This window comes from Lycorma delicatula, chromosome 2 (assembly GCF_047948215.1).
Source record: "Lycorma delicatula isolate Av1 chromosome 2, ASM4794821v1, whole genome shotgun sequence".
Taxonomy (NCBI): Eukaryota; Metazoa; Arthropoda; class Insecta; order Hemiptera; family Fulgoridae; genus Lycorma; species Lycorma delicatula.
The window spans coordinates 54,652,624-54,673,022 of record NC_134456.1 but is presented as its reverse complement, the minus strand read 5'-3'; the positions used below and the strand labels follow the sequence as shown (position 1 = coordinate 54,673,022).

The window sequence follows — 20,399 nt, the reverse complement described above, 5'->3', positions numbered from 1 at the left end:
CGTAAAATTAACAAATTTGGAGTGTAATATTAATCAAATAAATTAAATGTGCTTTTTTTGTAATATCTATTGCGCTCAGCAACTAGTGAGGTTGTAGTAAAAAAGAAGTAAATGTCAAATTTCTGGAGGAGAGTAGGTAGGCTTACGTGAAAATCATCTTCACTGTTCATACTTTCATTTTAGAAGACTAACTGAAGAAGAGATGAGTGATCTATAACCTGATTAAATGAAGAAAAATATTCAGTTATCTTATAAAGAAATGTTGTTTAGGTAGAAAAATAAAATAGTGTACACTATACACCAACTAAAGTATATTAATTTCTATATTATTTCATTAAGAACACTTTTAAACGCGAAAAACGTTTTGCATTACATCTAACTTTCGTAATATATTTTTTAAATTACAAAATAATCTACCGATCCAGTGGAAGGCTTTACTAAATTGCTTTATAAACCATACAATTCGCGGAATTTGTTTTTTTCAGCCGGATTTAGGTGTTTCTTAGACAGCTAAATTCTAGAGGAAATACAGTTCTGTTATAGTATTTATTTTTTAACCGATTAATAAACTATAAATTCATGTTATAGTCTACTCCTTCTATACTGAGTAAATATGTTTTCGTCCTCCGAAAAATGGGAGGACAAGAACCTGAAAATGGGAGAATTCTTTATGAAACGCTTCAAATATTTGCGTAAAACTTTACCAGTATCCCAACAAAGAGTAGCGTACTTTTTGAGTGTCTGGATTGAAGTTATCTTGTGATAAGTTATATTTATTTCATACACCATTGCCTGGGGTTTATCTTTTTTTCTCATTATCTCCCTTTTCTTCGTCCTCCATTCTTTTCTCTTCTGGATTGCAAACACTTTCTTGATCTATAGCGTGCGCTTTGGAACATGTGCATCTAATATGTTGTGTAATACCGTGATGAATAATGGTCGAATAACCTGTCCAAAGACTGATTAGATTGTAGTGATTAAATAATAAGCTTATTTACAGGTGTAGATCTTAACAGGTAAAAACCGGATCTCGTATCCGAAAATCCATCCATAAGTACAACGTAATTCAGTATTCTTGTTTTCTTATTTTTTCGAATTATAAATATTCACATGGATTTTTATTTTTTATGGTTGCGAAATAATTAAATTTTGCAGGAGATAATAACAAAGCTACGAACAAAATTCAAGTTTTTTTTGGAGATGATCGCAAAATAATTTTGAGATTAATATGGGTTTGTATTAAGCGAAGAAAAAGTTCAAAAAAAATGTAAGAAAGTGGAAAAAAGAGTCCTTTAGAATTACCTGGATTTTTAGGCGTTAAGTGTAGTTTAAGCTGTGCGTTAAGATGTGTTGAGATCAAATATTATCGAAAAATAAGACATAGAATACTTAAATGTATGATTAGAGTATAAGATGTTGCAATTATGTGTAGCATTACCGCCTATTAGTAAGGAATTGAGCATTGTATCGAATTGCTTTCACGAATGATTACAGAAAAGAAAGTCTAAAATCTTTTGCATTTCATGAACAGGTTACTTATTTTTTAAAATATTTCGTAGATTTTTCTTTAACCTCTTATTGTTTTTTCTATGTGTTCATCCTCATTTGTTTATTAATTCAATAAATTCTGTACATTAATTTAATTTTTATTTTTGTGTTCACAGATAGAGTGTCATTATTTGGAATGAGGATGAAGTGTGCTTGCGTGGAGTCCTCCAGCACTAGTTACGAGCGACTCCCCAATGTACTCGGATTATATACACGTGAAACCGAAAACGATAAGAATGTGTTAAATGAGAAACAGGTAGGCTTTGAGTTAGGATTTTTAATTAGGCTAATAATAGTGTGAAGTGATTTTGTATTAATTTTTTTTTGTTTTGGATTTTTTTTGGACGGCTGGAAAAAATATTCATTTCTTCTGTAATTTTTTTGTAATTTCATTAATTGTTATTAAAAGATTTCTTGTAGGTTGTGTGTGTGATTTCCCCTTCCGTTAGTTTTTCAGCGCATTAGATTTAGTATTGTGTAAACAATCATAGTTCATATTCTGAGGGAGATACATATATAATAGTTTATAGATAAAAAATATCATACTTTTTAAGCTACCTTAGGTACTGTTAATAGTTGCTTTCACCGAGAGTATAAATACCATTTAACTTTCAATCCTGTAACAGTGCGTGGAGAATTTTTTTAAGTTGTCTTTTTTTGAGCCGACTGTCACTTGCATTCGTCGGGCTTTGCTTGTTGGCAAAGAAGAAAGAGACAAAGGGAGTGTGAGGAATGAAGGAAGGAAGGAGTTCTGTTTTGTCTTAACCCTATTTGTGTATGGCACCTCCAGCACAAAAAAAGATACGGAAGGTGTTTTTCAACAGTAGTTTAAGACTTTACATTATCATTTTAAAATGTCGGGAGGACTTTCTTATAATTATTAAATTCTTGAATTTTTCTGATTTTAAATTCTTATATATTTCGCCGATGATAAGTATTGTCATAAAAAAGTTGTTTTAAATATTAATTTTTATATTCTGTTTATACTATTGTTTATTATTACTATATCTAGTTTATTTTTATTAAACTTTTTGTAAAGAAGTAAATGATAAACAAATTCCAACAAAGCAGAGCCCTGTTTGAAACATCAGTCTACATTTGAAAACTGGTTCAAATTTTTTTCATTTACACTATTTTAAATTTCGCTCTGGTTGTAGATTACAAAAAGCTATTCTGCTTTGAAGAACACCCGTTAAAAATTAAAAACAAATTATTTTTTTTTTAATATATAATATTTATTAAGAATAATTTTAATTATATATAAACAATATTTATAAAGTTGTCTGTGCGAACAATTTTAAACCGAATCCAGCCGACTCGTAATGCAATTGTTTGCGTCACCTTTAACGCTGCTACTATTAGCGCCATTGTTGATAGTGTTTGTTACTACTCTCGTGTTATCAGTTGTAAACTGTTCATGCTTCAGCGCAGTAGAGTTTCGTTGTTTGCAGTTGTGTGCCTTATTCAATCTAGGAAAGGGTTGTTCTAGTGGAAGCTTCTGTGCGTTCTGAATCCTTTTAAGAAACGTGTCAAATATTCGTGGAGAATTTTCCGAATACCGCTAATCCAGCAAAGAGTAACATACAAGATTTGGTTAAAAAGTAGGGTTCAACGGGATCGGTTTCAAACGCAAAACGAAACGGGCAACCTTCCGTTAGGACTCCAAACACCACAACCTACACTCAAATAAAGATTTCTGCCAGTCCGAAAAATTCTATGCGTAAGTTATCGCAAGATAAAATGCACATTTTATGGGAAGATTCTTCACGGTTTAAATTTGAAACCATACCGTGTAACAACTCTGCAGTAACTTAGAGAACAGATAAACCGAAATGTTTTGATAATTACTGCGACTCACTTCTCAAAAGCATTGTCAGTGATAAACTAGACACTGTATTTCCTGTCAGACGATGCATGGTTTCATTTATCTTAACAAGTTAATTCGCACAACACCAGATGTATCAGATGACTGAAAATCCTCGCGGGATGTTTAAGCGTCCATTACATACTACATGAAAAACTCGGTGTGCGGTGTCCTATTTCTGGTTATCGTATTGCGGGATCAATATTTTTTAACCGGACTCTCAATACAGAAGAAGTATACCGTACAATTTTCGAAGAATTCTACGGTCAGTTAACGGATGGTGAAAAAGAATACAGCTTCTTCCAAGACGGAATATCGTGTCCCTCATCAAATAATTCACTAGCACGCGTTCATGCGGGTTTTACAAAAGAACTAACTGTGAGCTGAGGCCCGTAGCCTTCGGTTTTCCGAGATTTTTCTAGTTACGATTTATTCCTTCGGGGCTTATGACTCAGATTACCATACTATCGATGAGCTGAAAGGTAAATATTCCATTAGAAATCTTTTGCGTCAGGTGACAATATGATCACTCCAACACAAAAGTAGTGAGTGCATCGTTGTGCAGAACGATAACATCGAACATCTTTTGTAAAATTATAACCATCTAAACCTTTGCTAATCTGAATATAGAATTTAATTTATTTTTTTTCCATTTGAATTTCAGTCAAAAATGTTACATGTGGGAAATGTGTGTAATCTGTAACGGTTCGGCTTTAAGTTGTTCAGCCGGCACAATAAATGTTATATAAACGCGCCTGTACACTTTTTAACTCGGTACACAACAAAAGAACATTTACGATAGTACATTTATTTAATATAAAAAATACATACAGTATATAAAAATAGCTAATTTAAATATTAAAAAAAAATTGAGTTTACGTATGTAAACTTTTTAAAAAGCCTCTCTTCGTGAGTAAAAGAATACTGCAATTGATTCTTGAACTTTCATCTTAACTTATTCTAAAATAAAAAAAAATGCAGTTTTGATAAAAACTATCCCATTAAATTAGAAAAAAAAAATGCGGTGATCGTCCTATTTCAGGATAGTCTAGTTTAATATTATTTTGTTCCTCGATTCATTATTTATGAACTGTTATTATGCCAATTCATGCAAAAATACTTAGAAAAGCTAGATTTTTTATTTTTCACTGTTAAAAATATACGTTTTAATATAATGTTTTTTTAAATAAGAAATTACAAATAAGTATTTTTTAAAAGACCCTCTCTCCATGAATACTGTACGAAATTTAATTAATTATAGTACAATTAATTAGTATTTAATCATAGTTCTTGACAAGTTTTCCTTATTTAAAAAAAAAAAAATTGTAATGGTTGTGGAGTAACGGTCGCATAGACGCATATAAAACTGATAGACAAGTTATTTTACTTTCATACTGTAAATTAAATGTAAATATAGTATCGGGCTGGATGACTGGGTTAACTTTTGCTTTTCCGTGAGGGCGGAGAATTCGGTGGTAGCCGATTCAGGGTGTATTTTAACATATCTTCGATACGTGACAGTTGTTTTCCAGCCATCCTGTCGTGTTCTAGTTATCAGTATACTCAGGTCTAGCGATGTAGAGACGTATGTACTAAATAATCGTATTCTTCATAATCGAACAAGGTAAAAAAATAATCATGATTTATACAGGTACATAAAAGAACAGCATGAAGAAAATAAGTATTTTGTGGTTAAAGAAAGGAATTGTATGTTTAGTTTGGTGTAATTGGATTTCATCTATCTTTTACATTGTTACAATTTTAATCACCAAGAAATGTTACTACTGTAACATCTCTTCTTTTTTTTCTTTTACATTAAAATTTCATCTTTTTTGATAAGATATTATGAATAATTTTAAATTTATGCTTTGTTACAAATGGGATTTTTTTTATATACCATTGTTCCGTATCGTTTATTATACACAGTTGTATGTATTTTATTCGTATATTTACTTAGATGACATAAGTATTTTATCTTGAAATAAAAGATACATCTTCTTCTTCGTATAGGCTACATATATCTTCTTTATATTTTTCGCTTTTCAAGAATTTCTCAGTCAAATTATGTAGAGGAAAGCAAATATTAAAATTAATAAAATCCGGTACGCCAAAACGGTATAATAAACCATGAAATAATTCCATTGTTAAGTGTAAAATTTCATTAACGTGAACTATTTAAAATACGGCTTCACTTTTTTGGAATTTCTTTTTATTGTTTATTTGGGCACTATTCCCATTTTTATTTCTAAGCAAATAACAGATTTGCGAAGTAATTTTGGTTTATTTATAGTATTTATCTCGTTTTCCATATACTCCTCATTTAATTATTTCATTATTATTTAGTATTTTCAAACTTTTATTTTTTTCTTGTATGAAGAAAAAAAATTGAATTATATATCTGTAAAAAAAAATTGACAATATTTCAAGTAGCAAATTGTGACTGTATTCGCTAAAAAGTTCGTGTTTAATTTTCACCATATCTGTTTTTAATCAATCTGTATTTTGATTCAGATGATAGTTTCGATTTTAAATTTTAAGTTTTTGTAATAAAATTTAATAATAATAACCTGTAGAAAGCGTAAAGACAAATTGTCTCATTGTGCTAGAATGACGTTTGTCCTACGAGTATATACACAGATTTAATAAGAACACCTTGAAACAATTAATTCTCTTAACCTCCATTCGGCAGTAAATTCTGCTTACCTAATTTTCTATTCACAAAAATAGGTTAACAAAATACTATTACTTTAGCATTATACACAATTTATTAAATATATACTCATTAGCATTCGTCACGAAACAAAAAAAAAAAAAACAAACAAAAAATCTTTAAGCTATATTTTTTACAAAATAACCGATGGAAAAATTAAGTTTGGATTCACATTAAACGTTGTTTATTTTACGTTCTTCATGAGAGGTTCAATTTATTTAAAACCGAAACTGCTGGATTAATGGAATATACGTATTAAAGTACCGCTTTTTTCTCTTTTGCAGGTAGTGCAAATTCAGCCTTCTACAACGTTTTGCTATATATTCCTTAAATATATTTGAGAACAGTTTCAGAATTTAAAAAAAATGTTTGGATTTTCTGTTTCAATATGGCGATTATTAAAATATTGCTATTTTTTCTTTCTGTGAAGATAGAACATTTTTTAGTTTGAACTCGGCTACTTTACCAACAGTACTGTTATGGTATTTAGATCATTTCAGTTGTAACAAGTGGATGGAAAACCACAAAGAGTTGTGAAGGAAAGAATTATCTCTAAGACTGGAGAGAACCTCTATCGTCTGTTAGGAATGAGTACAGTTTCTTTACGTATTTGTGTTACACATCTCTGGTATTGTACGTACAGCTTTTTCAGGGGGGGGGGGATATTTTGAAACGACTGCATACTTTAACAGAAAACCGAGAGAGAAAACCAGCTGATTTAATGGGAATTTTTTCATCTATAACGCTAATATATCGTACTGTAAAAATGTTTATAAAACACACAGTTAAATTTAAAAAAAATCTGTTTCGAATGTTATTGTAGATTTATGCTGCATATACTTTTTTCTTTAAATGGCTTTTTGGTAGTGGTAATTTATTTCTTATTGTATTCTAAAAACTGTTAAGCTTAGTTCTGTTCATTATAACTAACGGTTTATATTATATTTTCATTGAGTATAAAGTATATTAATTTAATATTAAAGGATTTCAAGTTAGGAAAAGCTTAAGTATTTTGTTTTACTTTGACACTTCAAATAAGGAAAAAAAAACCACCAAAATATAGAAATATTTCTTTACAGTATTCGTATCGCAAAACTTCCCCTTCTAAAGCTGGGTTTAAAATTATTCTGGATACAACTTCGTTTCTGGATTCGTTTTAAAGTAAATTAACGTACTTTTATCAAATTATCTAACGAAACTTAGAAATGTTTCATTCAGACCAAACTTTATTAATAAATAAATGAAACAACGTATTGTATGAATGTAATGCCGCATCTGTGGCGCGAGTGGTAGCGTCCCGGCTTTTCATCCGAAGGTCCCCGGGTTCAAATCCCGGTCAGGCATGGCTTTTTCATACGCTACACAATTACATTTTCATATCTCACGCACAAGCCTCAAGCTTATGTGGCGATATCATCAACAAAATAAATGCATTGTTTTGAAACAATGGAAGAGAAAAAAAACAATTTTACAAAAATGCGTTGACAATATGTATATACGCATACAATTGGTTACATATTTATCAATGCATTGTTTTTAAGATTGTTATTCTATATTGATTTGTTTTCCTTTTGTTTTCAAGTATTCTAGCAAATTGACCTGAATTTAACTGACTCTATTAACGGAAATTGTAATCACATTAAAAGGAGGTTTTTTTTTGTGCGTTAGTCCATTTGTAAGATATTCTACAGTTCTGTTAAGATCTTTTCAGAAATAGAAACCTTGTTGAAGGTTTATAAAAATATTCTTTCGATTGTGATTTCAAATTTTACTTGTTTTAATATTTTTTACTTGAAAGCATTAGCTATGATGTTTATAAACACTGAGAAATTGATCCCTCAAAAATTATTCTCCCAGAAGTGGATTTATCACCTCGAATCCAGAATAATAAAAAACTCATGTATGGAAAAAATCTTCCGTTTTAAATATGATTGCCGCTCAGTTTTGGGAAAATGTGTAGTTTTCCTTACGGAAACCTGAGTTTGGGTGTCTTAGGTGATTGATTGTTTTCTGAAGAAGCAATTTGTTGTAGAATATATTTGAACAGGTGTATAAAAATTTTTGATCAATTATGTGATCTACCGTCGAGTAAAAATAATGTTCGCTGCGGTTAGAGATTCCATTTTTGATGCATGGTAGAAATCACTTTCCTATTTAGCTTGTGTTCATTTTTTCTAAATTTCGATTTCCATTGTCCTTAGTGATTTACTAATTGTGAAGATCTTACTATGAAAACAAATAGAATCTGAAGTTATATAAAATTCCTATTCCTTTTTATTCCACAATTTGAAACCGATAACAATTAATTAATAACAATACATATTTATTCTAAAGTATCGCTGATCCATCTAAATTACTCCTTCTCCAATATGAACTTTTCCGAATAGTCGAATTCTATTTATTCAGAAAAAAATATTACACCGATCTTCAACTAATGAGAATTGCGCATTCTTAACCAATCGTACAGCTGTTGAATCCATCTGATTACTCGGAAAAAATAATTTAACCAATCAGTGATGAAGAAAACTGACCAATTAGAATTCAGTAAATCCATCCAATTATAATATCTCGTTTTCCATCTAATCAAGAGAATGATCATTTCTGATGAATAGAATGTACCAAATTTTGAAAATTATTATACGTAAGTCCTTTGACTAATCGCCATGCCTAACGTTATTATCCCATAAATTTTGAAACCTCATTTTTTTATTCCAGACAATCTCAGAACAATCTTTTTTAGTCATATCCATGTACAAATGAAAAACATTTAGAAAATATGTGTTTAGAAAGCCACCAATCACAATACGGAATTCTCATCACTACTAAATAAAATTTTTCGGATTAAAATAGATAATGTTTTTAAAATTCATTATTCGTGTAATTTAACACTGTAAAATCCTTTACTTCAGGATGTAGTGGTACGTATTCTGTAATATTTGTGTGTTACGAGCAAGAAGATATTTTAGAGGAGATACCAAGTTAATGTTTCAGCGGCTTGTTTTTTATTTTTGTTTATTAAAACATAAGTAAAACAAGTTTCTTTTAATTTTATCAATGTTTTCATTTTAATTTTTGTCTGTACGTGATGGGAATATTTTTAAATTATTTTTATGTAGGGGAGGTCTATGAAACATTCCTTTGGGTGGAATTTTCTGTTTCGTAGTTCTTTGAAATCTGTTTCTACCGTCCCATTCTCACTATCCACTTCTTTTTGTATCCTTTATTCTTTTCTCCTATTGGTGTTCTGTTAGTTTTTAGGTGATTACCAACTGGACTTCTAAGGAATAAGGAAATGGGGAACTGTTTGAATTATTGAATCTTTCATATTTGTATGGTTTAGGGGGAGCCCTACCTATAGTTATCCGAGGAATCTTTAACCCGTCCGTCGACCTAGAGTTCAGATCCAGTAAGTCGAACCTTTACACTATTTATGTCTTTCTACGGGTCTGACGCCTGTAAACCGTCGGTAGAAACAAGTGACATTAGTCGAGTTGCTTTCTTTGAGAGTAATTGTCAAAAAGTAATTGATTGTATTCTTTCTATAATTATTTCCTGTGTTGAAAAAAGTAACGTACTTACTTCAGCATAGGAGTTGCTTTTCGGCCTGAATATTTGTTACTTCGACCTCCGGATGAAAGGCCAATACACTACCACTCGCACCGCGGAGACCGGCTCGTGAGGGACGTGGCTATTATGCAGCAAAATAATTGGCTTGGTGAAGAAGACAATGGAAAAAACTTAATTTTGCCTGATAAATATATGGTTGTTATTCTTGGAAATGGCTGTTTAATTTTTGGAAATGAAAATAGTTTCTTGTGCATGTCATTTCAGGTGGTGTCTTATATTGTCTTATAAAAGTTTTATGTTTTGTCTGTGTGTATTTATGAACTAATTGTTAATAGAATTATTCTGTTTGCATTTTGTTACCAAATTATTACACGTTATATTTTTGTTTTTGTTGTTTTTTTATTAGGAGGAGTTGGTGTTTTACAATGATGATGGTTCATATCAGACGGTAGTCGTTGAGAAAAATTTATGTGCAAGTGATTTGTGTCAAGTTCTTGCCCTGAAGAATAGAGTGGCAAAAGATGTAAACTGGACAATCGTTGAACATTGGGTCGATTCTGGACTTGGTAAGAATAAAAAGAATAAACTGTATTTATTTTAATTGTAGTTTTTAATGATCTGACTATTGTTACTGTCACTAATTTTTTCGTTCTTTATCAAATGAATATAATACGTTATGTTATATGTTGATTATTACTTTTTTATATTGTTCAATTTTCATTCCCCAATTACAGAATATTTAATATATCTTAAACAATTCAAAAATAATTACTTAACTTTTATTTACACAAGGATTACTCGTAATTCGTCTTCTCGATTATTCACAGAAATATCATTGAAAGAACTGCGATAAAGCCCCTTCAATGGGGATCAGTTCAAAAAAAAAAAATTGAATTGATTGCTATTCCTTAAAGGGTGGTTTTTTAATATGAATTACGATTCTGTGTTACGACTTTGTGTCATGATGCATCATGGAATGATACTTGATTTCCAATTTCTTAGTTGTGGAAACATTTGGTGAATAATTAATATACAAACTCTGTCTGAAATTTATTCTTCATTCGTTCGGGATCCATTTATTTATTATTACTTAGAAAAAAATTCAGCTCAAAATTTCAGAAAATATTCCGTATAAAAATTGTTATTTATTGCTCGGATTGTTATTTATTGCTCAACCAGGGACAAGCTCCAGCTGTATGCCAATTATTCCCTTACCGTATTCAGCCTACGCCGATGATGGAAATAATGTTTTTCTTAGGAACAGCTGTTCTTTGTAAAAATGCCACATTTGTTGGTTATAAATAAATTCCTTGGCCTATCATCATCAAATACAAACGTAAAATTCATTACTTTTTTGTTGTAAGAACAGGAGGGGTAGGTTCAGTAGTGATATCAATTGACATCTGGAAAAATAGAGTCAAAACGACAGCTTCAATTACTTCCTAAATATTATAATTACGTCTTATCCTTTATAATGAAATTTCTCTATTACAAACGTAAAAAATAATTTGTTAACCGACCACCTGAATAGATATTCTCAACTTAATTTACCACAGATTCTTCAGTGTTCAGACATCCTGTTTGAAAAGAAAGTATGAAACTTAATTTTAATCTGTCATTTTAAATTTAGATTTGCCCCCATTTATTTGTAACTGTACATCGTTTATTTGAAAAATAAGATATCTAGTTAAACGTGTACACGTAAATAGTCTTCAACGCTCCAACATTTCATTTATGAAACCTCACTAAACTTTGAATGTTTCTGCACTGTTCTACGTCGCCAACAATTCTGTGCTGCATTCGTTAACGCAGGCAACCGTTATCTTCACAAATCTTCTACCTGTAGATAAATCAAAACAGCATGGTAGGCATCATCCACATGTCGACGTGAAATTTCATGATCAGTACTCATTTTTTCTAACTAATAAATTGAATGTTTGATGGCGTTCTACCACCCGTATTCTACAACCCGATATTTTAGAGGCAAAGAATATCGTTTAAGGATAGGGTTGAAACTTTTTTAAAAAAACATGGGCTAACAATCCCGAAAATTCTCTACAATACAAACCCCAGGTTCACTTTATCCATCTCCAAAGGATTTCTTATTGCGCATAATAAAATGAGCATAATCATCTTTTAATCTGGGTGGTATATCTCAAATCAAGTCTCCGGTTTTTCCTGATTTCTCTGTTACAAATATCTGTGAGCCTTTATTATCCTGTCGATGTCATACAATTCCTCTTCTTCTTCTCCTCCTGCTGCAGCATTAATTCTTATATTTGAGAGCCATAAACTACTACTCAGTTCTTCTTCCATCTCGGTATAGGCGATTCACCTGTTCCGGTTTCAAAGGGTTACCAGCGCTTTATTGGCCGTCCCACACTTCTTTTGCGTTTTGGTCGATAGTGTATTATTTCCTTGGGGGAATCTTCCGTCCCATCCTATTAACATGGTCCTTCCACCTCTCCCTGTTCTCTACTATTGTGTCGCACGAGGGTAGAACATTTAACTTTCTTCTGATATCCTCGTTCCTAAAACGATCTTGTCTAGTGCACCCCTTTACCGAATGCAGGTATCTCATTTCCGCTGCCTGAATTTTACTTAGCTGTCTCTTTGATAAGACCCAACCCTTAGAGCCATACAACAGATTAGGAACAGCCATCACTTTATAAAACTTCATTTAGCCTCATTCAGCACCTTTATACACGATTTCAAGCCATTGTTCCACAAATTGCTTGAAATCTAGAAATCTTATCGCAATCTCTATTGTTCTCATAAGTAATATCACAGCCTAGGTAATTAAAATGAGACACCTGTTCAAGAATCTTATCTCCTAGAATGATTTTTGATCTAACAGAAAACTTTCCCAGAAATGCCATGTTTTCTGTCTTTGTCAGGATATCTTCATATTATATTGAGAGCTTAAACCATTCAGATAGAACACAGCCCTCTGCAAATCATCTTCCGTTCTTAAGAATTAAGAATTACTCGCAAGTTTCAAAAGGAAATTACTCAGTTAAGGAACATAATCGTATGTCCAGATTATTTTCCACGCTTAAGCAGACTATGTGCCTTCAAATTGCCATATACAATATTACCATAAGGATTTTAAATAAGGATTGCCATATACAATATTACGAGTTTCTCGTATCCAAGACTTTTAAAAGGATGATTTTCCTTAATTCAGTTTGCTATACTAATCACTTTTAGGGATAAATATATTTTGCCAAGACATTAAGCTTGTCTTTATATCTTCCTGTCTATATTAATCTTGATCTCTAACGAAACTTTGTCAGTCTGGATTCCGTGTCAGCAAGCAACTTCGTTTCAATAACAACATATAAGACCATCGTTCCTATTCACTCACAGATTCAAATAAACCCAATTAGCCTGTGATCATCTGCACCATACAATTAATACACATTTAAACCCCTCCCTGCAGAAAAAAGAATCTTAATAAGATATTTTAAATTTCAAACTATGGTTTTAATCTCTTGTTAAAGCTTTTTTCGTATTAAAAAAAGAACCAAGAATTAAAGCTAAATAATGTTAGAACACTATCCTTAGGAATCGTTTTTACAACTTCGGTTTTGGTTTCTGTGTTTGTAATACGCGTAAAACGTTACAGAAGAAAATTCGGAATATCCGATGTATTACTTTTAGTTCAACATATTTTAAAAGCTAAGGTAAGTATTATTTAAATCGCTGACGTCTTGGTACGGTATGTATAGTGTAAAATGAAGTCCAAGGTTTACCGTTATTCTCTTAAAGAAGTCTAGTTATTAAATCTACAGTACGCGTTCATAACACACACACTATGTGTGTGTGTGTGCGTGCGCGCACGTACGTGTGTGTAATGTGCTGGAGGGGATCGTCATATATAATGCATTATTCTAATAGTCGAATTCAGTTTTCGTTAATTGATGTTTGATAATAGGGGGTTTTATAGTGGGTGTGGTTGCTGGTATACAGTTTTTGTTTAAGTTTAATTTTTTGTTGCGCAATCTGTAGCCTATAGTTACTTTTTTTTTATTTATCCGTATAAATAAGTTAATAAAGGGAGTTTACTATTAGAGTGTCTGTTCGGTTATTGGAGTAAATAGTAACCAGTTATTGGAGTAAATAGTGACCCATATCTGATAGTTCTGAGTATTTTAATGTATATATCGCTGTCGCAACTTGGCAGTACATTGTTAAAATGAAGGTATTAAGTGTGTTTTAGTTTAGATTTTTTTTTTTTACTGTCAAGTAGAGGGTATACGGTGATGATGTACGGCTGTAGGGTAGTGTGGATTGACGATGTCTGCGTCTGGGTTGTGTACAGTCCTTTGCAAAATTTAAATTTATATTGACTAGACCAGTACAATCTCCTCTGTAATACTTTACAACTTCGATCTGCTTACTCTGTTCTAAATAATTTATAAACTTATCGGTTAAAAAGAATTAATTAACACAGAAATATTTAAGTAAAATGAGTTTTTTTTAAATTTGTAAAAAAATAACTAACTTTTTCGTAGACATATAGCTTTGATATACTGTATCGATTTTATATAATCCGTATTTGTCTACACTATCAGTACTATTTATAATTACTGTGTAATTAATTAGCACTTCTGTTCAATTTTGTTCGTTGTTGGTGCCAACTTATTGTTAATAACTAGTCGAACGTCTCGATTTTTTCAGGTTAAGGTTATATTTGTCGCCGATAAGATACTACATTTTATAAACAATTACAAATTGTTTCTCAAAACCCACAGTGTTGCTTTCAATTTATTTTTACTTTATTGATCCCTTGAATTTTTTGTCAAAATATATTGCCGTGGAAGCCGTCAATACAAAACATTCAATCGGTCATTTTGAAGTTATTCTTTATCATTTGCGTTTGGACAAATCAGGTTAATATTCGGATACCTTATATCATCTGGTGATGCTCCAACACCATCCGCTTGGATAACAGCAACGCAACGTGCGTCACATTCATTATTGTATACGTTATTACGTTGCAATGCGTCAGAGATTTAAATTTGCGCAAAGAACGGGCGATATTTTAAGTGATAACATGACGAACGTTTTAAATTTCTTAAAATTATTAAATTTTTCTCTGAATTTAATAAACTTGCATTTGCTGTTTACGGTTTGATAGAAATTCTTTACATTCCTCTTCTATTTCATTTTGCAAGTATAGTATTATTTATTTGTTTTAATTACTTACTCAGTAAGTTTTCTTTTATTTATTATTCAATTTTTCTAAGTGATGGATTCTTATATCCAGTTTAGTTTGTTATCATACATGTTTGGGGTTCTTTAAACCCTTTATTTTTTTGTGTTCGTCTGACTTGCAGAATTTCTCGCGAACTTAAATTTTTTAAATAAATCAAATAATAATGTTTAATTTTTCGCAACCTAAATATTCTGACTTTACACACAACTTTTATGAAATGTGATTAAAATAGATATACTTTTTATTTTATTTTAATAAAAAAATGATACTTTTTATATTGAAAAAAGAGTTAAATACTGTCTACTTAGTTTTCATTTATTACTAATATTTTTAGATTGTAAACGAAGAAGGAAAGATAGGTAAATGTGAGAGTGTGTTTGCACAACCATTACTCAGTTTTTCTCCTAACTCCAGTTTCTGCGAACCGCTTCGTTTGAAAATCAATAGGGTTCTATTTCTACATCATCGTACTAAGTTTCATGAAAATCGGTTAAAAATTGCACCCCCTGTCGATTGAAAAAAAACTGAAAATGTTTTCGAAAACCCGTTTTTGTCTCTTAACTCCGGTTCCTCTGAACCGATTCGCCTGAAATTTAATAGGGCTCTATTCTCAATAGTTTTACATCACCGCAACAAGTTTTGTCAAAATCTGTTAAGTTTTGCGTCCGGCAGAGCGGACGAAAAATTCTTATACATATATATGTATATAAACACTACCGCGCGTAGTAGCGATTTCTAAATTATTTGGAAAAGTTAAAGTTTAGAAGATGAAAATTAATTTATTAATATAAATTTCATTAATTAGTATTACAAATAGTAAATAAGTAAATTTGTTTCTGAACCTTTATGTTAATTCCGTTTTAAACTTGGTAATTTTTGCAGTGGTTTATGTTTTACAGATTACGAGGTAGTCTGTATTTGTTGTCCATAGTTTTCGGGTGATAATCGCTTTCCTGGGTACTTTATAATCTCACAAAAAAAAAAGAAAGTGTACGAAGTCGACGTATTTTGTAAAAGCTTGTATAATAACATTAAATGCCGAGTTCTGTGGTTGGGTTTTACCATCTCGGCTTTTAATCGGAGGTCTTGGATTGGAAATCCCAGAAGTCTTCACGGTTCTCATGGACCTAAAATATTTCAGTTCTATATTTACACACAAAAATCAATCGATCGTTTACTTATACGATAAATTAATCATTTAAAATCGTTAAATAAAGAGGTTAAAATTATTTTAGGGATTGCATTGCGGCTTAAAAACAAATATCACAGTTTATTAAAGAATAAAAAAAAAAAGAAGCTTATATATACATATAGGTTCATACATTTAACTCGAATTATTTTAAGCATGTATGTCATGTTAACTGGTTAAATTGTTCAGAAAATAAAATTGCAGCGGAGGACAACTTAAATGATTCATTTATGTAAAAAAACGGCTAATTCGTGTACAAGTTACATTTCGATTACTGAATTCCAACTTGAGATAAAATTGGTACTGTTACCTTGACAAGTTAGAGGCAATAAAACTAAGTTTACGGTTTAGTTATGGTTAGAAAGGGTTAATTCTTGTAAGTGTCGTAAGTACACCTACCATTGTCTAACTCCAGTTATTTTCATTTGTTCTGCCAGATTCATATCGAGTTAAGCTTAACTTATTTAACCCAACTGAACTACTATATTTTATTATAAATTTTAAGTTTGATTTATGACATTTTCTGTAATTATTTAAACTATAGTTATCCTACCTACCTTATATTTATATATATATCTTGCTTTCATTTTCACAAAATTGTAGAAAAAAAAGAAAATTTTTTTAGAAGTTTTTCATATCAAGCTATCATTTTAAAGATTATTTCTATGCCATTTTATGTTTGATGGAGTGTCCAAAGAGGTTCTTAATGTAAAAATTCATTTTAAAAAATATGTAAGAATAACCTAAAGAATTACTATATGGGTGGCTACATATGGTTGTACGCACAGAAATCATACATGTTATCAATAAAGAATCTAGCGGCGGTATAAATTAATAAAAGGGAAGATAAAACTTTTAAGTATTTTTTCCGTTTTTAAGAAAATTTCGTTTTTTATAATCCAATGATTGAATAAATCATTTCTTGTGTGGCTTTGTCTATGAAGGATTTTTTTATAGTATACTCGTAAAACCTTTTTATTGTGTGCAGTAGAAAGCATATTGCTTTTAATCGTCGACAGCCTTCCCGAGAATATTTGCGCAGCTGTTACCAGTTACTTGCGTCACAGGCTAAGTGACACTAATATCATCTCCTCTTACTGGGAACTGTTAGGTCGTCTTTCATTCACGACGTAGAAGTCACTCGTAATTGGCGATTGTTGCTCTGGCATTCGACCGTGCGTCGGGCTTCTGGCCAGAGTAGTTAGCTATGCCAATTTTAAGCCGACGTTTTCTAGTCCTTGGTGGGCGTTTATTTTGCAGGGAGCGTTGGCGCAGTAGTTAATATGCAATTAGTGGTAGTTCTCACTCTGTTAGTATGAATACAAACTCTAGATTGTTACTTGATTTAGATCATATGTTATTTGACATCAGCCCCTAGTATTATGGTGACCAAAATATTTATAGCTTGTTTGTTATCGGCAGATTTTGGTACGGATTGATTTTGATCCTGGAATTATTTTACAATAACTTCTTGCTCGAGCGCGTTAATTACCACGTAACGACTACTTATTACAAAGGTTTTGTCTTTTACTGGGTTATCTCTGATTATTTTTACATCTCCTTTAGAAGATGAAACTAAAAGAAAAAAGATTAATTAAAAATTATTAAGTTGTAACTAATCCGATTGTTCCCAAAATTATGTATAAAGTTTCGAATGATTTCTTAAATATGTTACGACAAATGTTTCCGATGGAAAATTTGTTTTATTTTTGGCTTTAGTTATTGTTCCCTAAAATCTTTCCTCTAAAATTATTTTCGTTCCATGCAAATCAATTATTCAAACAAAATTTAATTATTTTTGCAATAAGTATCTTTAATCTATAAATATTTTAATGATAATATAATAGGTATTATATAATTTTTCTTAATATTTTTCCTAATTACGTCAGAAATTTTATGGAACTCCATAAACAAGAAAAGCTAAAATTCATGTTTGAAACAGAAAACGGTAATAAAATATTTTCTTTGCGTAACATTTTATAAGGAATAAAATAAATTTAAAAACAAGTTTTTAGGTAGACATCCGGTACAGCAGTAACTGTATTATACTGGCTAAATTACTCAACTCTATATAGAAAAAATTAGCAGCATTCAACAGTATGATCCACAGATTAATCTCTGTTTCCCTTGAAACTGAAGGCCACCGAGAAGGATTATGCATTATTAAGTTTTGTTTAGGTAATAAAAGTTCATCGATACACAAAAGACAGAGGAAAATTCTTAAACAAAGAAATAACAAAATAAAAGATCAAAAACCTGTAGCTATTATATACATAAATAATATGAAAAAATTAAATAACACTTAATAAATATCAACGGAAAATATCGTAAAAGTAATAATATTTAACAAAAATATTACTTACAAAAAGCTCTATTTCTATAGAAAATCAAACGGACGAAGTAAAATAACACGTGATACCTGTAATAGTTTTCACTTCGGTCAAACGGGAAGAGCAACTATTAAAAGAGTTAGAAAAATATGCCTTTAAAAAGCACTTATAAAATGTCATCTTACAAAATTTACAACTTAATTGATTTCTACAAATTTTATTGTAAAAGATAGGGCAGATAAATTAGTGTAGTAGAAGGATACGAAATTTATAAGGCTTTAAACTCATCATTCTGATACAGAAGTTTAACTGTTATGCTGATGTATTGTACGATGTAGGTGTGGTATTGTGATGATTTATTAATGTGCAATCGTATATTCGACTTTTTGAAAAAGGCAACGACTTAATTCTTCATTTCTCTGTGTAAGCCTGAAATGGAATGACGGTTGATATTATTAATAATGATTACGCCTTTTTCACGATGACCAACGATATGCATCAAGTCACTTAGTAGTCTTCATCGTTCCTGTTATACCACCTCACAAACAAGACAAAGTACCCTAGCACATGCTGAAATTTGTGCTAAATTTACTTCTGATTTAATAAATCTTTATAGAATATTTTTCAAATTTTTTCCGTAAGTCAAAATAAAATGGTCGTATATGTAAAAATGTTTATGTTAGGTGATAGTTAAATTTTAAGCTTTTAACGAATTTTTAGAAAGTTAAGCGACATCGTTGTCAGATATTTATGTTAATAGCTTAAAGGGAAATTGATTCGGTGGGTTAATTACAAAATATTGATTCCGTAAGGAAATAATTTGTAATTGAAACTCGAGTTTAAAAACTCGATAAAGTAAGAAAACCAAACAAAAGATGGTGAAACCCCGTTTGAAATTTGTTTATAGTAATATTATTTAATTTTATTTGAGAGTTTTAATTAAAACATAATGCTAAAATTAATATTGTACCTGTAAGTAACTTAAAGCTGTTTGAGCTAGCAAGGAGGGAACCCCTGTTTTCTAAATAAAATTAAAAAAACAATGATTCTAGATTAGTTGCTGAAAGATTTGGTGGATTTCGTATTAAATGAGCACTTTGCTGATGAGATTGAAAATTAATAATTCGTTTCATAACAATAAAAAAATCTGGGGTAATAATTTCCTCAATCTTTTTCTGACGAACTGTGCAATTTCATTTCAGTATTTAATTTTGTCTTCAAGAAATAGAGAAAACTATAGCAGATTTTTTCACTCCTTTTAAAGGTATTCAATTTGATGCTTGTGTAAAACACATCTTAAAATATTTACTAAGATTACTTACTGCCTATGAACATATTTTATCTTCCCTCTTGTCAAATTTGGATTTTTTTTAACGTATTCACCTATAATTGCTGTTTCATTCAAATTTTGTTTTAACGATTGTAAACAATAAACAAAAATTCTATCAAATATTTCGCGTAGGTGCAAATGATTTATAGTGCAGCACGTCTCGCGAGAATATGATTAGCCTGGGACATTAATTAATTATAAATTAATCAATCGTTCATTATTAATGAAAAATCCCTTTTGTTTGTTAAAATAAGTTTAAACTTCTTCATGTGCTAAATGTACAAACATACATTAATTAGATTATACTGGTTTCTACTGGTCCATTTTCGAAGTTATATAAAATATTTTGTAACTCGTAAGACAGTTGTTCTAAGAAATCGACTGATAAAATTTTTATATTTTATAATACATTTTAACTTAAAAAAGTTAATATAAAAGATAATTGTGTTACAAGGTAGTGATGATAGAAATTGGTTTAAAAGGAGAAAATGATCGATTTTCTTTTGAATGCGTAAGTGGACTTGGTTAGATGGAAAAAAAAATCGCTGAAAATGATTTCAGTCTCCTGAAACCATTACACAATGCTCTCTACGTAATTGTTTTTTAGCTTGTGTGGGATATTCTATTTTATATCCTGTCT

The 20,399-nt window shown here is 30.6% G+C and overlaps 1 protein-coding gene across 1 annotated transcript in view; it reads left to right on the top strand.

Moving 5' to 3' along the window:
* LOC142318813 (growth factor receptor-bound protein 14-like) overlaps positions 1-20,399 on the top strand; it is a 292,838-nt gene that overhangs the window by 124,700 nt on the left and 147,739 nt on the right. Inside the window, exons 2-3 of the mRNA XM_075355321.1 lie at positions 1,665-1,804; positions 10,096-10,255. Coding sequence (XP_075211436.1) covers positions 1,685-1,804; positions 10,096-10,255 — 280 coding nt within the window. The 5' untranslated portion in view covers positions 1,665-1,684. The remainder of the gene's footprint in view (positions 1-1,664; positions 1,805-10,095; positions 10,256-20,399) is intronic.